This window comes from Bubalus kerabau, chromosome 13 (genome assembly GCF_029407905.1).
Source record: "Bubalus kerabau isolate K-KA32 ecotype Philippines breed swamp buffalo chromosome 13, PCC_UOA_SB_1v2, whole genome shotgun sequence".
Taxonomy (NCBI): Eukaryota; Metazoa; Chordata; class Mammalia; order Artiodactyla; family Bovidae; genus Bubalus; species Bubalus kerabau.
The window spans coordinates 16315243-16337087 of NC_073636.1; the positions used below are offsets into that span (position 1 = coordinate 16315243).

General features: G+C 46.6%; 1 protein-coding gene across 12 annotated transcripts in view; it reads left to right on the top strand.

The window, feature by feature from the left end:
* The window catches only part of CELF2 (CUGBP Elav-like family member 2), a 558667-nt gene that overhangs the window by 446827 nt on the left and 89995 nt on the right, over nt 1–21845 (top strand). For all 12 annotated transcript variants that reach the window (XM_055543532.1, XM_055543526.1, XM_055543529.1 and 9 more), the window contains one exon: nt 5431–5513. In XM_055543532.1, coding sequence (XP_055399507.1) covers nt 5431–5513 — 83 coding nt within the window. The remainder of the gene's footprint in view (nt 1–5430; nt 5514–21845) is intronic.

A 21845-nucleotide genomic window follows, 5' to 3' on the forward strand; every position in this document is an offset into this window, starting at 1 on the left:
CCAATACTTGGTTCTGGGATCACCTCTCAGGTTTTACCCCCAAACCCATTTCAGAGGAGCCAGGTGGGCTGCCGTCTATGGGGTCGCACAGAGTCAGACACGACTGAAGCGACGTAGCAGCAGCAGCAGCAGCAGTAAGAAGTAAGGGCTTTCCTTGTGGCTTATCTGGTAAAGAATCCGCCTGCAATGTGGGAGACCTGGGTTCGATCCCTGGGTTGGGAAGATCCACTGGAGAAGGGAAAGGCAAGCCACTCCAGTATTCTGGCCTGGAGAATTCCATGGACTTATAGCCTATGGGGTTGCAAAGAGTTGGACACGACCGAGCAACTTTCACTTTCACTTTTCACTTTCAGTGAGGAGTAAGGGGTGGGGCTGATAAATAGACATGCAAAAGATGGATTTTAAAATTTTTCACTCCAGAATCCAGAGCTCTTATTAACACAATGAATTGTTGAAACTCTTGGAAAGTGGGATGCCTTGAAATCTCCTGGGTGTGGGACAGCAGGTTTATCTTTTCTAAGCCAGCTGCTGCCACTGGCAGAAACTCTGGAGCCAGAGGATAAAGGTGGCAAGAATTATAAAGTGTGAGTGCTTACGAGACTGTGTCAGACAGGCAGAGTAGAGAAATGCGAAGCCACCCAGAGCAGAAACAGGAGGGCTGAGCCTGGCTGAAGCCTCCACACTACCCATCCTTGGAGTTCCCTGGCAGGTCACTTCCCCTCTGTGATGTAGAGCAAGCCTTGCTCTGCGCTCATGGGCAGCAGGGAAAGCAGGTGCCAGGAGTGATGCTGACGCCGGAAGGGTGGTCCCCTCGGGCATACAGCGCAGCCGCTGACCATTGAAGGGCGCCCAGGGCTGTGGTCGGTGTTTAACCACCCACCTTCAAGGATGTTGGAAGCAGAACCTGGTAAAGGAGAAAGGTCTGTCCCGGAATCAGACTGCAGGGCCATCTGGTGTTACAGCTGACCTGCAGACAAATCCATTGAACTCACACCTGAGTTACAGCTGGCACGGGGAAGTCCACAAGCCACGTGGCTCCCTTAACAGCTGTCCATCCAGGTGGGGTAGGCAGGAAAGAAAATGCCCGCCCTGTTACATCACCATGAGTTCTCTAGGACCTGGAGTCTCTCCCCGACCTTTTGCCATGGTGATCACCACCACCTCAGGGCAGATACTAACGATATTCTTCCCTTCGTGTGTTGAAATGATTTCCTCAGGTCAATGAATCTTAAGATTTTAATGAGCATATCAAGTGGACTGGTTGCTTAAAAAGTCTGGTTGTTTAGCTGGGAGAGGACTCAGAGAAGCAAGAGTCTCTGAAACACATTCTTATTCTGGAAGCATCCAGACTCAAGTCCCATCGGGGGGAAAACCACAAATGGCTGCCTCAAAGATGAATGTTGAAATTGGGAGTTCTCTATTTCTACCGCAGATTTTCTGATAACTTAATCAAACGCTATTTTTATTAAATCAATTAGTATGCATGCGGAGTGAAGTGCAAGACATTTTTTAGCCCAAGAAAGGGAAGGAATAGTTTTGACTGTTAAATTTATTCTGAATGAAACCTTTTGGCTATATATCCAGGTAGGGTTTTTTTTTTTTTTTCCAGGGAGGAAGTAGTGGTAGGCAGCCCTGGTTTTTGTGCATTGATTTCGAGGTGATGCAGCACAAGTACCTCAGGTATAGAGGAAGTAAGGTGTTTTCCACCGAGGCATTCAGGAACTGAAAGTATGAAACCGAAAGAAGAGTCTTGGGGTGAGATTTCCCCCAGAGCCCCCGTGTTGGTGCAAGTTGTTCATTGCGTGAGGGCATCCAGCTGAGGCTGCACTTTGGGGCAGAAATTCAGCCCGAGCTCTAAGTCGCCAAGCCACGGGGGCCATGCCCACATGGGGATAGGCTGCCTCTTTCAAAGGTCCGAAGTGCGTGGTGCCCAGGGATGAGCTGTCGGGTTGGAAGTCAGTGAGCAGTGAAGGGGAGGCGAGTCGGCAGTGGCGTCCAGGATACTCTTCTTTGTATTACAGCTAGAACTAGAGCTTTGGGGGCATGTTCTTCCAGAGTCTTTGTTTCAATGGGACTTAAAGTATTGAGTTGACCACAAAAGTTCATTTGGGCTTTTCCCTGAGATGTTGTGGAAAAACCCAAACCAACTTGTCGGCCAACCCAGTAGAAGAGTTAAGAGGTATGCATAGTTCACAGAGAGGTCTGTCATGGCAGATCCCTGAGGTCACCTCTCAGCTGCACAGGCAGAGTGGACCCTGCATGAAATTGGAGAGAGTTAGAAATTTGAAATACCTTTCCTTTACTCGTTAGATTCTTCTCTGCTTTCTTGCCCCTCCTCACCCCATCCCATGCTGCTCAGACATCAGCTTCAAACTTTCTCAAAGCAAAACAAACACAGAAACCACTGTCTGTTCACCAAGAACCTTGTTCAAGATGGAAACACTTGGAGTTGCCAAATTCATACTAAGGTGTAAATAGCTAGGAGCAATTAAATAGTACCTTCCTTAAGGGTCGCGTTTTATTGCTTCAATAGCAGATGAACTACACCTTCCTAGTGGACTTCCAGGCCATGGAAAGTGGATGGAATTTTGCTTGGGTGTTTAGGGCAAGAGTGGAGATCACTCTATTCCTGAGACCACCGCATTGGGTCCAGGGTGGCCCCATAACAAGTCTGCCTCGGTTTACATCATCTTTGTTCCTCGTTGCTTTTGTCTTACCGTGCATGTCAGTCACCCTTGTCAGTTCCCTTGTCGTTCCACTGTTCTTTCAGGTTGACCTTGGCTTTTCTCCTTATCTCTGACTTGGCCGGACTAGCATTTGTTTTCCTTCTGCTTAGGAAATTCTTCCTTAATTGCCTTCTTTCCAGGCAAGCAAACTGCTCTATGACTTCTACTGCATCTGAAAGCTTCTCTCTTTTAAGTATCACACCCCTAAAATCTACCTGCTTGAAAGCATCGGATTCTGCCCCTTTCTGAGGCTTCGGTTTTGAAGTTGAAGTTCAGAGCATCCCCATTGCTTGCTTACCCAGAAGCCAAGCCCATAGGCCCAGAAGAGAGAAAGGAGAACTTCCTGCGAGTCTGGTTGTTAAAAGCTTTTAGAAGACAGCTGCTGCTGCTGCTGCTAAGTCGCTTCAGTCGTGTCCGACTCTGTGCAACCCCATAGACAGCAGCCCACCAGGCTTCCCCATCCCTGGGATTCTCCAAGCAAGAACACTGGAGTGGGTTGCCATTTCCTTCTCCAGTGCATGAAAGTGAAAAGTGAAAGTGAAGTCGCTCAGTTGTGTCCGACTCTAGCGACCCCATGGACTGCAGCCCACCAGCCTCCTCCATCCATGGGATTTTCCAGGCAAAAGTACTGGAGTGGGGTGCCATTGCCTTCTCCGTTAGAAGACAGAGTTAATGTCTTTTTCTGTTTTTCTTCTCAGTTCTATTGAAATATAGTTGATTAACAATGTTGTGTTAATTTTTACTGTACTGCATAGCAATTCAGTTATACATTCTTTTTTTATGTGTTCTTTTCCTTTATGATTTTTTTCTCTGTGTTATTCTTTCTGTATCAAGTCTAATAGAAGATAATTGGTATTTTTCCTCCTCTTAAAGTGATTACAGTGGATACCAGAAGCTGGAACTGGACTTTGCTATTTAAAATCATTCCTTGATTTAAAGCAATTCCTATAGCTTTTCTGGGCTTAGGTTATGCCAGTGGAGCTGAAAATCACACATTAATTTGATCAGTTTAGGAAAAATAATCTACCACCAGGCAGCATGGCCAAATGCACTCTGGTCTAAAAAGTCAAATAGCTGAAGTGGAAACCTCCTATATAAAGGCCCACTCTGTCCATCTGTGATTCTTTAAATCACAATTTTCATATTCCTCCCATCATGCAAATTAAACATGTGAAGAGTCTCCCATCCTTGGAGACATGGAGGTTTTTAAATGCCAAAAAGCTAGGATCATACTGTCCTTTATCCAGAAGGTGAAGGATTTGCATATTTAATCTCAGTAGACTCCAGTGAAATAGTATATGACAAGGTTCCAAGTTTTGTTCTTTTTTCCAAATAAGGAGGAAGCATCTTATATGTATTTCAGAATGCTGTAGGGGTGGTATAGTACTTTGTCTTCTCCTACTCCTTCCAATGAGTTTTTTGTTCTGAAAAGTAGTTGCTAATATGTGATTCGGAGCCTTTGATGGTTTGTGGTGCCAACTTCCTACTTTCCAGATGTGCCACTTGTTTCTGTCCGTGGTCTTACATCATTCCCCTAAATAAAGCCAAAGTCGATGCCTTAGTGCCGTGAATTTCTCTCCAGCCACTTGCTGTACTTGGCATTTGAGGACCTCTTGAGGCTCTCCCCATCTCTCTAAGCATGAGGATAAGAATCAGAGCTAATTGAGTGTGACTGCATCTCTCTGCCTCTTTTTCTCAACCCAGCTCATCCAAGACAGGCAGGTCAGAGGGAGCATCTTTTTCTTTTAATTTCTAAAGTTTTTTATCCCTTTTATCTACACTTGGTTGTGCTAAGATATGCTGTGCTAATTAACAGATTCTTAACCAGTGTCTTCATCTGGTTTAACCATGTTAACCAGAATCTTTAGGCACAGGTTGAAGAAGGGGTGAGCCTTGCTTTAGAATACAGAAGGAATGAGAGGTTTCAAGACCATTTTCTTTGGTGGAGGGAGGTGATTTGGAGAAGTGTATCGGCTGGTCTCCCTTGGAGGAGCCTTCAGCTTGGACTCCCATCACCTCTTAGAAATGAGGAATCAAGAGGTTAGTGGTTGACGTCCCATGGCCATGTTTCATTCTCAGCACAAAGAGTGCAAACATCTGTTTCAGCATCTGCCCACCACATATAGCTCACTTTCTCAACTGGGTAAAATAGAGTCTTTTATTTCAGCAAACAAATATTGCATGTTTTGTGTGTGGAACTTTGCATTATGTGCTATGGTGGAAATTAGAAAGAAGAGGGCTTGTTCTCAGCTCCTAGGCAGCTTATCATCCAGTTGTCTAAGCCTCGGAGTTGAGAAAGTGTTTTAAAAGGGTGATGTTCTAGAGATATCCTTTAAGACAATGATAGTTAATATAAGTGTCTGCTCTTGTGGTTGTGATTAACACTTCACTTGATGCTGTGGCTGCACCCTAAGTCCCATTAACAGCTCACCCACGGCCGCCCACCCCCGTTCCTGAAGACCCGGGTTCCCGGTAGTTGGTGCGCAGTTATGAATTAATTCCCCAACGTGGGGAAAAGCTAATAAATATGATTTAGGATGAAAGGCGCTGGGTAAATGCTTGAGCTGTTGTCATTACTGCTGCCGTGCACCTTATTTTTAAATTGTGCATCCTTTTAAGTAGTTGACTTGTTCGCCCCAGTCTCCATTATATCTAAGCAAAGCATTCACAGAAATTTCTAAAACCTTTTCATTTCTCTCTGTAGGTTGTTGTTTCGTAACATTTTATACAAGAAAAGCTGCACTTGAGGCCCAGAATGCACTGCACAATATTAAAACTTTACCTGGGGTGAGTTGGTTTACTTTTGTACCAAAATCACTTTATTGCTTGAAAATGGTCCTTTCAACTGAAGGTTCTAGTGATGGGCTCTTAGTGCCAAAAATGACTTTGGGCTTTTGAGGAGGGTGTGCTGACTACCCCCCACCCCCACCTGGCTCCCGGTCGCCCTTGCAGCATCCAGAGCGGCTGGCCAGGCCCTCAAGAAGCGCTGGCATTATGCTGACAGAAAGACCTCTCAGAGAGTGTGTTCCCTGGTTAGAAAATCAGAATGACCCCACTGGGTCGCAGCGGCTGCTACAGAGGATTGGGTGGGCAGCGATTGTAAAGGGAAAAAAAAAGAACTCACGCACACACGCATGCAATACACCAGAGGAGCAAATGGAAAAGGAAAAGCTTTTACTCACCAGGAGCCTCTCTTCAAATTTAGTCCTTAGATTTTTCTTTTGAAAGGACAAAATGTACTCTGCACAGCCGTAATAGTCAACCTCCTAATGGCTTCTAAACAGTCAGTGGTGGTTAACAAAGTCAATGTTTTAATGCCCAATTTGCGGCTTCATGTCGATAGAGAACAGAAAATACGAAGCTTACAATTTTTTGTTTCCATTTCCTTCCCAGTCATACTGGACATTTGGTACCATTCACTAGAAATGAACTAATGTTGGCTGTTGCTGCTGCATCAGAATACATGATTTCTGGGGGTTTGCGACCGTTTTATCTAGCGCATGCTGGTGTAAATTTCTCTGTGCTAGTTGGGATATTTTCCCTGTTGATTCAGATATCAGGGATGAATTTATTTAATGGCAGAATGATGTGTGTTGCTGATAATGAAGAACCTCTGGTAAGCAGTGCTGCGTTAATGATTTTATTGAAACCTGGTTTGATAAGAGTAAAAGAAAAATAACATCATGTCCCTAATGTTTTCAGGGTATAATTGTAATGTCTTATCGTTGATCTGTCATGCAAACCTATGTACACAAGTCATTTGATACCCTGTCACCACCAGAGAAGATTTAATTCACCTTAGCTCTATTGAAAATCATATATTTTAGTGGCAAGATACTCAGTAAAAGGTTTTCAAGACATTAACTTGGTAATAACAAAAAAGTAGTAAATTATGAACTATGGTCTCAAACCACAGTGCTTTGGTTTTCCCCTTTTTGTGTGAGCAAATCAGACTGGGATTCAGAAAAGCAAGTGTAATACCAGAATTTTCCCTCCTAATTTAATTTAACTACTTCTCTCTGAAACGTCTTAGGTAGTTTTTTAGTAGGGAAGATTTTCCTGGGTCTAAGTGTTTTGCCTGATGATTTTTTTAAGTATTATTTCAGCTTCATTCCCTGTATAAATGGAATTTTTCCAATGTAAGTTCTGGGAGGTTGCGGTGTTAGGTTACATTACTGAATGAAGCAACAAAGGTAAATATTTACTGTCTATGGTAGGAAAAAAAAATAATTTTTATTTCCCAGGCTCCTAATCCAACCCAGAGACCACTTGGTATTCCTTCCTTTAGAATGAACTACTTTCCAGTAATTAGTGTGCAAAATCCCTTCTATGTGTTAAAACAAATTACTTGAGATGATGAATTGTTATTATAGCATTTAGGGTCTATCGGTGCCAAATCTCATCCTATTTTAAATTAATGTGAAGCTTGGTTCATTTGAGTGTATCCCCTCCACTGGAAGGAGCACAGCTCCTAACATGCCATTTTCATGCATGAAGATGCTCCTCAAAACCCAGAGTTAATGAATGGGCTGTGTTGAAACTCGTACAAATGACTGATGAGCTTGCTTCTGTTTGGGACATCGGACATTTTACTCTGACCCCTTTCTCAGCAAACAAATAGCATCTTCTGTATTTAAAAAAAAAATCGTTACCCATGTCTCTTTTTTGCTTTAAAATTTTCTGCATGCAGAAGTCAGGGCTGCTGATTTTGGAAACCCATTATTAAGGACAAGAATTCTGAGGTTGGAAAAGACGGTTTGTGGATTGTTTTCAGCTTTCTTTTCATCTGGTTCAATTTCCTCTGCCCAATTACTTGAGGCAGGTTAAGTGAAAATTCTGAGAAGTCAGGTCTGATTTGTAAGCTCCGAGGCTTCACAGCACACACACTGTTGCTATATCTGCCATTTCAAATTAGGTGAATGGGAGCAGAGTCCCACATCTCGCATTTATGTATTGCTTTATCTGATCAGCATCACCCTTAACAGCTCCAGCAAGAACATGAAAGTGGTTTCCTATCAGCTGGGAGCTTTGGTGGACGGGAAGAAATGGGACCAGACATAAAAGATTAATGCATATTCTTGGGGAAAAAATATTACAGGGTGCCTTGCTGTTTGATTACAAGCCTTGGAATTAGTCAACATTTCCATAATTCTAAACCAATATACACCTGTTTTCCCACTGTGATGTGAAGGCACAACTTAATTTAATAGAATCCCTGCTGTGCTAAATCTCTCATTAAATACCAAGCAAGTTCAGTAATTTAAAGTTGTAGCACTACTATTTTAACTGGTTGCCTTCCTATTATGAAATTAATAAGAAATTAATGATGCACTTTGCCATATGCCTTCAGTTTCTTTCTGAATAAAAATAAAAAGGATAAAGAAAAATGCATCACCAGCTGACACTTTAAAGCTTTTCTGGTTGTAATCATTTCTCCTGTGGATAAAATCCATTAAAAAGGCACTTGCTGCCTTTTTTTTCCTAAAGTGTCCAAAACTTTCCATTTAAAACAAGATCAAATAGTGTTCGGTGTTTGGTTTGCCTTTTTTTTTTTTTTTTTTTTCCTGTTTAATTTTCTCTTGCAGTTGATGTGTTTTGTCATATGGAACTTTTCATCATGCAACCAAACTTGGTGAATGTCAAGGAATTTTCATTCTTGAGAGAAACAAAGAACTTGGTTCATATGGAAAAGAAAGAAAAGCTGATGGGCCATTCTTTTATGCAGTTGAACATTCTTTCATGCACTCTTCCTCCTATGTAATGTGTGGATTATAGAGACCCTTTCCTTGGTGGGGTGTAGGGTGAAGCATCAGGGCGTTACTTAGCAGCACAAAGTCATCAAGGACACATCTCTTAAGCCTATCTCTTACTGTGTGACTGAGAAAGACACTGGGTGTATCAGGGGCTTACATCCTCTGAAATGCTCAAAATAAATCCTAGAAGTACACTCTTAGAAGATAAGGGAGCAAATTCAGCAGCTCTACATAGGGAGCAAGAAATGAGCTTCAGAGGGTTGGGCGGCCCTTCTCCTGGATTGATGACACTCTGCTCTAGAGATAGCGGTTTGACACTTAAGGAAGAGATCAAATCTTACACACAGGGCATGATTTATTACTAACATTTCATTAGGTTAGAGCTTCCCTGATGGCTCAGCAGGTAAAGAATCCACCTGCAACGCAGGAGACACAGGTTTGATCCCCAGGTCAGGGAGATCCCATGGAGGAGGAAATGGCAACCCACTCCAATATTCTTGCCTGGAGAATCCCATGGACAGAGGAGCCTGGCGGGCTACAGTCCAGAGGGTCGCCAAGAGTCAGACACGACTGAGCACACAGGCACATTAGGTTAACAAACCACTCATGAGTGTCGGGTGCTTCTGGTGTGCCAGGCAGCAAAGCTCTACAGTTACAGCACACACGTGACCTTGAAACCCCTCGTGAGTCTATGACCATGTCTGTGCAGAAAGGACCACTGGATGCGACACTGGCCTTGGTACTAACTTCTGAGCCTGACGTGTTCCCATAGCTGAGCCACTTGTATCCTTGGACAAACCCTGATTGCCTCTCCTTTGATGATACAGCCGAGCAGGCTGAGAGGTACGGTCTTTGTTTAGGGTTTCAGGCAGGCACAACCTCACTGGTAGAATTACTCAATAGAAATGTCATCGTCTGCCATGGTGCTTCCCAGAGAGAAAAACCCTGTGAAGGCAACTCTCGAGATTCATTTTGTTTTCCCTGACCTAATTTAGCTTAATTAAAAAATAAAGTAACGACTTCAGTGGAGGCCCAGGAAAACTGCCACGACCCCTTCAATAATCAGGTGTCAGGGCCAAATATCCCCCTGCTCCAGGCCTAGCGCCACTCTTTTTCAAGGTCTTCACACACATTGTCTCTTGCAATAAGGCTTTTTGATTGAAAATCTCCAGCAGCATCGTTAGAGCATTCACCATATAAATTAATTTAATTAAGGATGTAATAACAGAGACGAATACAGTTTTGAAAAAGCTCTTAAATTTGAACGGCAAGGAGAAATTGGAATATTAATTGCAAATTTCTTCCAGCCACTTTCTCCAAGCCTGCCTCCCTCCTTTCTAAGAGTCCCTACCAGTTTTATTAAATGCAGTTTATATTAAGGAGTTACTGCCCTAAGAGCACATTTGTTCAGAGCGCTGCATGTTAGCCGTGGCAGACGGGAATGACACGTAGATCTGAGAGATAAAAACCAATGGGCTTGATCCACCAGGAGGAAGCTGTAAATGAAATGCCCTCTTGGGCCACATGTGCTCGCCCGCATGGCGTGAATGCCCCCCTTCCTGGCTGGCCCTGTGTGGGTGGGCAGCCCTCCCCGATGGCCTGGAACACAACCCTCCATAGAATTGTCCCCCAGTGTCCTCTTGGAGAGGAGTGCTGGGGCTTTGTTTCTTGCAGCAGAGCAGCAGTGACTGGCACTGGGAGTGAATTCACTTTGCCCACTGTAATGCTTTTCCAGGGACTCACTCTGCACCACCTCTTCTGATTATTAATATGTACTTAATGTCTTTGTTCTCAGAGCTGCAGTGATTATTTTATCATCATCATCATCGTTATTTCTGTCATAAAAATATCTCAAACTCCATCTCTTCCTATCATGGAAATTTCCCCCTGAACCATCCCATTTGAATCAAAGCCTGACGAGGTTGTGCTCAAAGTATTTTTTCCCCCTCAGGTTAGGGGGAAAAAAAAAGGCAAAAGATAAGTATAAACAGGTTTGAGTCCTCAAACTCCTGTGCCATGGAGAACACACAAAATATTCATACCTTCATTCAACAAATATTTACTGAATTTTTATGGTTGGTCAGGTGCCATTCTAGGTTCCAGAGACCTATAGTAGCTACTGTGATGTTTGTAACTAAATCTTTAAGAAACAAAGCCAGCCAATGTGCTTATGTATAGTTAGTGTTTAATAAATTGCTCTTGGATATTTAATACCCAAATGAGTTAAAGAAAAATACCTGTAGAGGAGTTGAGTTTTATTCAAAAAAATGATTTTTCCCAAACACTCCAAAATACAAGATGCATGCAGATTTGTGATTCCATGTGTATATAATGATAGCTTGTTTCATATATAGAGAGCTATATATTTAAGTATTATGTATATATCTATGTATTATGTATATCTCTGTATTAAAGAGATAGGAATACCAGACCACCTGACCTGCCTCCTGAGAAATCTATATGCAGGTCAAGAAGCAAATGGACATAGAACAGACTAATTCCAAATCAAGAAAGGAGTATGTCAAGGCTGTATATTGTCACCCTGCTTATTTAACTTATATGCAGAGTACATCATGAGAAATGCTGGGCTGGATGAAGCACAAGCTGGAATCAAGATTGCCGGGAGAAATAGCAATAACCTCAGATATGCAGATGACACCACCCTTACGGCAAGAAGAGAAGAAGAACTAAAGAGCCTCTTGATGAAAGTGAAAGAGGAGAGTGAAAAAGTTGGCATAAAGCTCAACATTCAGAAAACTAAGATCATGGCATCTGGTCCCATCACTTCATGACAAATAGATGGGGAAACAGTGAGAAACTTTATTTTGGGGAGCTCCAAAATCACTGCAGAGGGTGAATGCAGCCATGAAATTAAAAGATGCTTGCTCCTTGGAAGAAAAACTATGACCAATCTAGACAGCATATTAAAAAGCAGAGACATTACTTTGTCAACAAAGGTCCATCTAGTCAAGGCTATGGTTTTTCCATTGGTCATGTATGGATGTGAGAGTTGGACTATAAAGAAAGCTGAGCATCAAACAATTGATGCTTTTGAACTGTGGTGTTGGAGAAGACTCTTGAGAGTCCCTTGGACTGCAAGGAGATCCAACCAGTCCATCCTGAAGGAAATCAGTCCTGAATATTCATTAGAAGGACTGAAGCTGAAACTCCAAAACTTTGGCCACAAGCTGGGAGTTCCCTGGCAGTGACTCTAGAGGAATCCTGACGGGCCCCTCACAACTCGAAAAGAGACCTGACTTCTCTGAAGCAATACAAGCCAGTCCTTGAGATCCCCATTGCAACTCCAGAGGAACCCCACGGCAACCCCCACCCCTCCCACCATGCTCCCACCATGCTCCCACCACACTCCCCCCACCCTCCCACAACCCGCCCAGCACCCTCCCAGCACCCGCCCCCCCCCACCCTCCCACAACCCACCCAGCACCCTCCCACCATCCACCCACCACCCTCCCAGCACCCACCCAACTCCCTCCCACCACCCTCCAATCCACCCTCCCATTCATCTTCCCAGCCCTGTGGAGTAGGATCCAGTAGGATGAACCTGTTTTCTTATACATAAAATGGGAGGATCTAGCTCGATCTGTGGTTTATAAACTTGACCTTTTGGAGCTCTAGTGTATCTAGGATTTATTGGCTTTCTGTGTTGTGATTCTGGGTGAGATTTCATCCAATGAAAGATAGAGGGACACCATATGGCTTCCCTATCTGCACCTCTCTGGAAAAAGGGTCACTGTGCCATGTTCATTATTGCATCACCAGGGTCTACTGCATCCCACAGACCCTCAATAAATACTATATGGAAGGAAAGACAAGAAGGGAGGGAAGCAAAGTAGATGAGAGGGATGATGAGAGTGTGGGTGGATAGGAGGAGAGATGGGAGGATTGGTGAGAGGATGGTGGGAGGGTGGATGGGGGGTGGATGGGAGGGTGGTGGGAGGATGGTGGGAGGGTGCTGGAAGGATGGTGGAAGGATGATGGGAAGGTAGATGGGAGGATGAATGAGAGGATGTGAGTGGATGGATGGGAGGATGGATGGGAAAGTGGTTGGGAGGGTGGTGGGAGGAAGGTAGGAGGGTAGTGGGAAGATGAATGGGAGAGTGGAATGGAGGATGGTGGGAGCTGGTGGGAGGGTGGAATGGAGGGTGGTGGGAGATTGGTGGGAGGGTGGATTGGAGGGTGGTGGGAGGATCGTGGGACGGGTGGGGGTTGCCGTGGGGTTCCTCTCGAGTTGCCACGGGGATCTCAGGGACTGGCTCGTATTTTATTGCCTCAGAGAAGTCAGGTCTCTTTTCAAGTTGCAAGGGGCCCGTCGGGATTCCTCTCGAGTCGCTGCCGGGGAACTCAGGGAGCCTCTCGTGTTGCCTCAGGGAAGTCAAGTCTCCATTCAAGTTGCAAGGGCGAGCACGGGAGTGCTCTGGAGTCATGGCAGGGGAATCAGGCCTCAATTCGCATGGAAGGGGGAATCTCAAGGTGTTTCTCGAGTTGCGGCAGTAAGTGTGGGTTTCCTCAAGTTGCCACAGGGACCTGAGGGAACCTCTCATGTTGTCTTTAGGAAGTCAGGAATCCTTTCGAGTTGTGAGGGGCCTCTCAGGATACCTCTCGACTTGGTGCAGTTGACAAGGGCCTCATCTCAAGTTGAGGCAGGAACTTCAGGGTTCCTCTTCAGTTCTGACATGAAAATCGGGGTTCCTGTGGAGTTTCAACAGGGGAGTCAGGCCACCTGATGTGAAGAACTGACTCATTTGAAAAGACCCTGATGCTGGGAAAGATTGAAGGCAGGAGGAGAAGGGGACGACAGAACATGAGACGGTTGGATGACATCACCAACTTGATGGACATGAGTTTGAGCAAGCTCCGGGAATTGGTGATGGACAGGAAAGCCTGGCGTGCTGCAGTCCATGGGGTCACAAAGAGTATGACACGACTGAGTGACTGAACTGAATTGTGTATATAATGATATTTTGGTTCACATATAGAGATCTATATATTTATGTACATCTCTGTATTCCTACAGGAAAAACATTCACACACATCCACATGTGGTTATCAGCTCAGTCAAATAAAGACAGGAAGAAATAGAAAATCTCATTTTCTGTTTGGCCTGCCCACATATTGTTCCTTACCTGGTAGTCACTTTTCTTAACTTAGACTTCACAAGCTGTGTAATTCTTCACGTTTGTTGTTTGGTTGGGTCTTGTTTCAGCTTAGGATCATAGCTGATTCACAGCACAAGTACAACGGCATTTGACAACTGCCATTTAATGATGATAATCCCTGCCTTCCACCTCCATAAGAGAAGAGTAGGTGCTGAGTGAGATAATGTGTGTAAAGCTTTCTGAGCCCCTGAAGAAATGGGCTTATAAGACATTATTTCTGCTTGACAGTTTCTGTAGGTGTGAAGTTTTGGGGGGAGCAACCCAACAGATAAAAGGTATTTTGCTGGGGACGATGTCAGGACACCCTTTGGGTGTACATTCTTCAAACTTCACCTTTGCAGAATTTGGTCAGGGCTGAGATATTTGGTCTTTCTACCCCCAAGCCCTGTTTTCCCTACTGTGCCTGTGCTTTCTTACTAGGGACTGTAGCCCGCCAGGCTCCTCTGTCCATGAGATTTCCAGGGCAAGAATACTGGAGCGGGTAGCCATTCCTTTCCTCCAGGGATCTTCCCAACTCAGGGATCAAACCCGTGTCTTCTGTGTCTCCTGCATTGCAGGTGGATTCTTTTACTGGTTGAGCCACCAGGGAAGTCCTTGTTATCAATAAAATCACTTTAAAAGGCCTGTGATGGAGAGCACCACCGTGTGGCTGCGGAGAAGCTCCTGGGAGGGGTGGGGGCTTCTGCACCCACCTGCACCTCCAGAGCCAAGCCAGTGTGAAGACAGGTCCAGGGTATAGAACCAGCCCCGAAGGGATCTCAGCCTGGTGTGGCAGGATTGCTGACCAACTCATTGGCTTAAACCCAAGAAAGTTGGAGGGAGGAAGAAATCCTTGGCCTGGTTCTTTGCAGGCGTCAGGCCAATCCCAGGGGATCTGAGAAGGTATGTTTTAATACTTTATAAAAATGCTATTCAGCTTCCAGGGTGGCTCAGATGATAAGGAATCTGCCTGCAATGCAGGAGACCCTGGGTCAGGAAGATTCCCTGGAGAAGGGAATGACAACCCACTCCAGTATTCTTGCCTGGAGAATTCCATGGACAGAGGAGCCTGGTGGGCTCAAGTCCATGGGGTTGCAAAGAGTTAGATGCAACAGAGCAACTAATTCATTAGTGTATATAAAATAGATAATTAATAAGGATCTACTGTATACCACAGGGAACTCTTCTCAATACTCTGTAATGACCCACGTGGGATAAGAATCTTTAATAAAAGAGGGATAGTGGATAGATGTGTATGTATAACTAGTTCACTTTGCTGTACAGCAAAAACTAATACAACATTTTAAACCAACTATTCTCCAATAAAAAAAAATTTTTTTAGGCTGTTGGAAACTGTCCATTTACCCACCATAAGGTTTTACAGGCTACCTGTATAGTGGGCGCTTCTGCTTTGGACAGGCCAACAGTCCATTCAGTAACTTTGGGCATTTCCTGGTGTTTGGGTTTGATTACCTTAAGCGAAAAACCAGTTTTTTTTTGTTTTTTTGTTTTTAAAGAATATGGCCTCCTTAAAGCAAGGAAGCCTGTGGGAGGTGATTCATGAGGGATCCTTAATGGTGGCAAGTTGAGAATGGCTGAGGTGCGAAGCCCAGGGTTAAATCAGGAAACAGCTACACCACTTTTTTGGTAACAGAACTCAGTGGGAGGCCTTCCAGTTTTGTTTTGCAAACCACACAGTCTCAAACACTGACCTAATTAATAGGACGGACCTAATTAACAGTCCTGATTAATAGGACTGTTCAAAGAGCTTAGCAACTTCCTGCGTGGCTCAGTGGTCAAGAACCCACCTGCCAATGCAGGAGACACAGGTTTGATCCTGGTCTGGGAAGATCCTCTGGAGAAGGAAATGGCTTACCCAAGTGTGCACGCCGGTAACCTAGCACAGATGTTCGGCCTGTCACCTATGGCATTGTTTGAGAAAGGTTGGTGTCTGAAGGGAATGGAGGGCAAAATGAAGTCATAGTTAGATTTCAGAGTTTATCATTTGGGAATACAGCAAGTCCCCTAACGTACGAACGAGTTCTGTTCCAAGAGCACATTCCATTTCAGGAGCACTTGCATAAGCCCGATTTGTAGGTAAGTCCAAGAAAGTTGGCCTAGATACCCGACTAACACAGTTGACTGTAGGCTACTGCTTTTGCACTCACTTCCAGACATCCTGGGCTTGAAATAAAGATACTATGCTGTCGTACTCTATGCAGTACTTCACTGTGAAGTACACTAAAGCATAGCCACTTGTAGATGATGCACGCGTGTGACAGTGTACCCCAGACCCGTAAACTCACTCACGCAATTGAATGTGTCAGCGCACATTTGGATCTTCGAAAGTCTGCACCGTGAAGGTTCCTATGCAGGTGGTGGTGGTTCAGTCGCTCAGTCGTGTCTGACTCTTCTGCAGTCCCATGGACGGTAGCCTGCCATGGCTCCTCTGCGCATGGGATTTCCCAGGCAAGAATACTGGAGTGGGTTGCCATTTCCTTCTTTAGGACATCTTCCCCGACCCAAGGGTCAAACCCACATCTGCTGAATTGCAGGCAGATTCTTTACCGCTGAGCCACCAGGAAGCCCCCCGTGTGTCAGGGACTTAACAGTATTCGGTTCAGTTACACAAATCTCTGTTCGCACAAGGCTGATAAGATTTCATTCAAGAGAAGATTGGGGGGAAACCCATGAATTTGACTAAAGGTCTAGATGGAACTATGGAGGAAGGGATTATGACAGTCGGATGAGAGGGGAAATTTTTAAAAGTTGGGAAAGAGTCCGGATTCCGTCTTTAGAGTGAGCGGTCTGTGTGAGAACGCATCACCCGAAACAGGGCCGTTAAGCTGAGCAGTCCTCTGCTCTTTCACGGGTGGGCGAGCCCAACTCAGGAGATGTCTGGGGGAGGTGGGATGGCCAGTTCAGAGCCTCCAACTCTGGGCCACCAAACAGTGTGTATGACATAGGGAGCTGTGAGGAGCGCTCTCCAGGAGCCCTGAGGTCTTCCCCAGCCACCAGGAAACAGAGAGCGGCTGCGCAGGGGCCAGGGAGGCCGGGAGAGGGAGCCTCGGCACTCCACTGCCGGCTGGAGCCAGTCTGCTTGGGAGCAAGGGAAGGAGAGCAGCGCCTGGGGCCGGCGGAGGACCTCACGTGTCCTCTGCTCGTGGTGTCAGTGCACAGATGCTCAGGAAGCATCTTACGACATGGGCTAGTAAAGTTTCGATAACAAAGCAGTATTTCAGGACCAGATCATTCCTGCTCTCACCGCCCACGAGTCACGGAGATGAAAGGAGAAAGGGCAGCAGCCGCGGGATGCTCGGGGCAGGGTGGGGCGGGGTGCGCTGTGACCCATGTTCCCGTCTGTCTCCTTTGCTGTTCTGACGTCCTCACTTGCCATCAGTACTCAAAATTCATGTCTGCACTGCCACCCCCTCCCCTCTAGTACTCCAGAAACACGCACAAGTCCATCCTTTCTTCATCCAAAGGGTGAAGCGGTCAGACTGCTATGACCCTTAGAGCCTTTCTCGGGCGCTTGTGCGTTGATTACACTAACATCTTGTTGAAATTAAGGAAACCTGTCTAGGTAGGAACGTGGGTCCATAGGCAGGAGGAACGTAAACGTCTCTGAGTGACTTGCTGCGGCTGTGGGGTGGTGATGGCAGAGGAGTCGGTGCAGACGCAGCGGGCCATCCAACATGTGATGCTCCACTCTGAGGCTCCCAGCCCATTTGCTCCCCTCTGGTTGAGGACCAGTGGGGGCTTAGCACTCATGATTCTTCTGCCAGGGAACAGAGAAAGGAAAGGGAAGGCGATGAACGCCAGCAGGTTGGTCAATTTCCCTGCTTCCGGTCTTGGTCTGACGAGGGTGTCTAACCTACCGAGGCTCCAGAATGGAGGTGGGTTTCCTCTGTCTGGTCTCTGTCCCTGGTCCACATGCATTGTGAGTTGCTGTGTTTGTAGACGGCTTTCTGATATTGTTTATTTGCTGCCCATCCTAAAAACATTTCGGGATGAAGTGATAGCGTTCACCTTGTGCGGAGGACGTGGAGGCTCCGGAAGATTAAATTAACTTCTCTGCCCTCCCCTGGCACAGGAGTGATGGAACCAGAATTAAAGTCACAGTCCCTCAGCCTCCCCGATAGCCTGGCCTCCAGATGGGAAATTTTGGTCTGATGCCTGCCCCCTCGGAGGGGCTAGGGAGTCAGACTCAAGAGGCCAACGCAGCACGACAATGAAAATCACTACGTAGTAACGACTGTCAGTGGCCCAGGTGTCAGGCCCCCGATGAGCGGAGGCTTTTGGGATGTAGCACTTGGCATTGTCACGGCTGTTGCACGAGACAGGTGTCACCCAGCCCCTTTGCTGGTAAGGAAGCTGAACCTCAGAGAAAGGGAGCGACTTGTCCAGGGCGGCACAACCCATAAGGGGGAGTGGACAGACAGTCAGGTTCAGACCAGGACCTCTGGCACCTGTCAAGTCTGCACCCCACTCTACAGGCTCGCAGAGGCTTACAGGTCCTAAGCCCCGTTGGGCACCCCCAATCCTGCATCAGGAAATGTGTCCCCAGCCAGTCCCTGGCTTCACCGACAGCTCCCAATAACCACCCTGGCTCCCTGCGCAGCCATCCTAAGCCAGTTTGAAGCCTCAGCACTCCCATCACCCCTTCTCATGGTGCTGCATGGGGGTCCCACCCAAGGGCCAGAGCCCCTGGACCCAGGACTGCCCTCCCCACAGCCAGCCAAGCACCCCTGTCCCGAGGATCAGTCCTGACACCCCATGAGTTGGGGCGTGAGGCCTCAGCCTCTCACCCTGCCCAAGACATGAAACCATGCTCTCGGGCCCCGACTGAGGTCCCCACAAACAGCAGGTGCGAGAGGCGGGATTTCCTGGTCACTTGGGTCCAAGGTGACTAACACCAGGTTCACTGAGACGGAGCCACATATCAGAGGCGGTCCTTACTGTAAGAGGATCTGCTTTGCAGACATGATTATAAATGCAGCACCTCTCTTCAGAGGAGCATAGCTTCACCAACGTCGGCTCATTAACATTCAGGTTATTAGGGTTCTTTTCTTTATCTGCAACCCCAGGCTCTCAGCCCCAACTCCACAATCTGCATTCTAATGTCCTGTCTCTGTCCAGCTGGCCTCCCTGTCCTCTTCCATCTCTGGGCTCTTTGTCCAAGGGGCGAGGGCAGATGGGGACAGGGCTCATCTCTGAAGATGAAGCATAAACCCTACCACGTGCCATCCAAAGCTGTGGACTGGCGGGGGGGATCTCTGAGGAGCTCCAGGCCCACCGCCCTCACCCACCCTGTGGCCCCGACAAGACCTGGGGGCCTTTACAAAACAATCAGACCCACCCACCCTCTTACTTCGTGGGTGAAGAACCAGGGTCTGGGGGGTGAAGTGTGCAAAACCATCTAGGCATCTGCATCTTCTGCTTCTGAAAACGAGGGACCAGACTCCCCCCAAACAAGGGCACTTAAATCCGCAGCAGCCGCCACGGGCGGGTGGCACAGCCTCCCTAAGCAGCCGCACCAACCGTGCTGTCCTTGTGGCTGCAGCACGTCAAGGGCAGGGAGGCCAGGCCAGCGGCTGCTTCGCCCTGGATTCAGAAACTCAGCTGCCCTTCTGTCTGCCCCCCGCCCCTCCAGCCCCCCAACCATTGGCTCTGTCCTCCCCCTTCGAGTTCGGATCAAAGGCTGGAGGATCGATGAAGATACGAGGGCAGGGGATATGGGAAATTCTGTGCAGTCATCACGCTGTGATTTCTGTGTGGCTAAGAAGGGGGGGTAAGTGGATTATTGTGCAGGCTTAGACACTTGTCACCTCTGCCGCTGTCTCGGTCATGGAAACGTGACCCTGAGTGTGTGAGGTTATGGGACCTAAAGTCCTGTGCTCTCTGCCCCGCCCCCTTCCTCAGGGCCAGGAAGGACCACAAAAGAGCAAAGAGCAGGCTCCCCAGAAAACTCACCTCCTTCCCTGGAAGGTCCATGGAGTATGTTCTGGGATATTCAGTTCCGTGCATCACGCCCTTCCCACGTGGAGACTGTATCGTCATTTCTTCAGGAGAGCATATATTTAAGTACATACCAGGAAACTGTGCCAGATATTTTGCATTAAGTGTTGCATGGGGTCCAGGGTACCGCTGATGAACTGTCAACAAGTCGTGTGGATTAGGAAAGAGAAAATCCATTGGTATCTCCAAGAGGTCCTGCGTCCTGCATCCTGGATGTGAAGTCAGACCCATAGTGGGAACCCTGGAAGGATTAGGTTTCTAGCAAGTTTTGGTTCAATAAACCTGATATTTTTCACTGGCTTTCAGATAATCAATGTTCAGTTAATAAAAATCATACTGATAGTGAATGCTTATTGACCTCTATGGCTAATAATTCCCCTCCTGTACTAGATACAAGTTGGATGGGAAAGACAGCTATGAGCTAATTTCAGGCTAACTTCTCCTTGTCACCTTCATCCATCGGTAATACCTGCTTTATGATAGCCTAATATTTATGGTATCATTTAAAGAGAAAGAAGAGCGTTAGCCCAAAATTCAGTGAGTTCTCCCTTACATTTCTTCTGCTCATGGAGGCATTAACTATAATCACAACCCCTAAAAAAAAAAAAAAAAAAAAAAAAAACTCACAGGTACCAGTGAGTCATTTATCAGAGAATCTTCCTCACTCAAATCACTTCTGAGTTACTGAAATCACTCCTAAGTCAAAGTTGTCTAGATAAACCCCTGGAGGTCATTGACAAAAACTAACCATCATCAGTAAGGAAAAGAACAGTAAGAGTCACAGACTCAGGAAATCCATGGCTAATCTCAGCAGGTTTCTGCTTATTTGAATGTTGTTCTCTGGGTAAACAGAGGAACACAGGGCATGCGGGGGAAAAAGACCAGATCTGATCATAAGTGTCAGTCACTTAGAAACAACACCGTTCAGTGCCCCCACTTTATGGTAGAGGAAACGGAAACCCAGAGACGTTAGGTGATGTGCAGAAAGGTGGGACAACTCAGGTCTCCCAGTTCTGGACCTGTTGTTTTTTTCTCAGTTCCCTAAAACTTCTCTTTGCCATGACGCCAAAACATCATTTTAAGGAATCAGAAATTCAGAGCCCAGATTACCAGTCTGTCCCTGGATTACACTCTGTGATGTGAGGCAAGCGAATGTGGCAATTCCTTTTCTCATTCCCATTCTCCGAGCAAGACCCAGAGAGATAATGACAATATTCTTCCTGGCCCCTTACCTAAAATGACAGATGAATGAGATGAACTTATGAAGAATGGAAGGAAGAAAAAGGAAAGTCCTTAATCATGAAGTCCATCTGCATCTACAGCTGGGGATGATTAGTAACCCTGACTGATAACCAGTCTCACCCGGGGAATTTTTGAAACGGCACATGCCCAGGCCATAGCTCGAGCAAATTAGCTAAGAATTTCTCAGGGTGGAAGCTTAGCTTCAATGTTTTTAAAGTCCCCCCAGCGAGCCCCATGTTTGGGAAGATTTGAGAACGGCAGCTGGGGGGATCATCATCAACCCCCAGAGGCGGGTGGTGGTGAAGAGTTTGCTTCTTCCGCCGTCTGTCCAGATGCCTGCGAGTACCTTACCTGCTGGTTGTCCTCCCACGAGTACAGCATAGCCTTGCTACTCAAGGTGTGGTCTGTGGACCAGAGGCATGGCCATCATCTGGGAGCGTGTTAGAAATGTCCTCTGGCCCCACCCCAGACCTGCATTTGAACTAGATCCCTGGATGATGTGAATACTAGCGTGTGAAGTTTGGTGCTTATGCCCGTCAGTGCGCTGTCCTGGGAAGCCATCGCAGTTCCCTTTGAGCTGCGCCGAATGTGTGTGCTTACGTGCCTCTTGCCACCGCTCAGTCTGTCTCTCCACTCATCTGAGTCCTGGAGAAGGCAGAGACACAGACACCTTCCCTGGTGGACACTCTTTAACAGTGCATCGGGGTGACCTGACCATCCAGGACAGGTGAAGAAGGAGGCAGCTCCACTGGGGCTGGAAGGGACCCTTCCTTCTCCAGCATCCTTGTTTCTGGGCACTTGTATTTTTCCATCCCATCAACACTCCAAAGACCCACAGATGAGATAGATGAGACTGATGCAGAGTCCGCGGGTCACAGACTGGGAGGGGATGAGTGGAGTGGGTGCTGTTTTCAGCCCTGTTTTATTCTGAAGCAAGAAGAGCAGTTTTC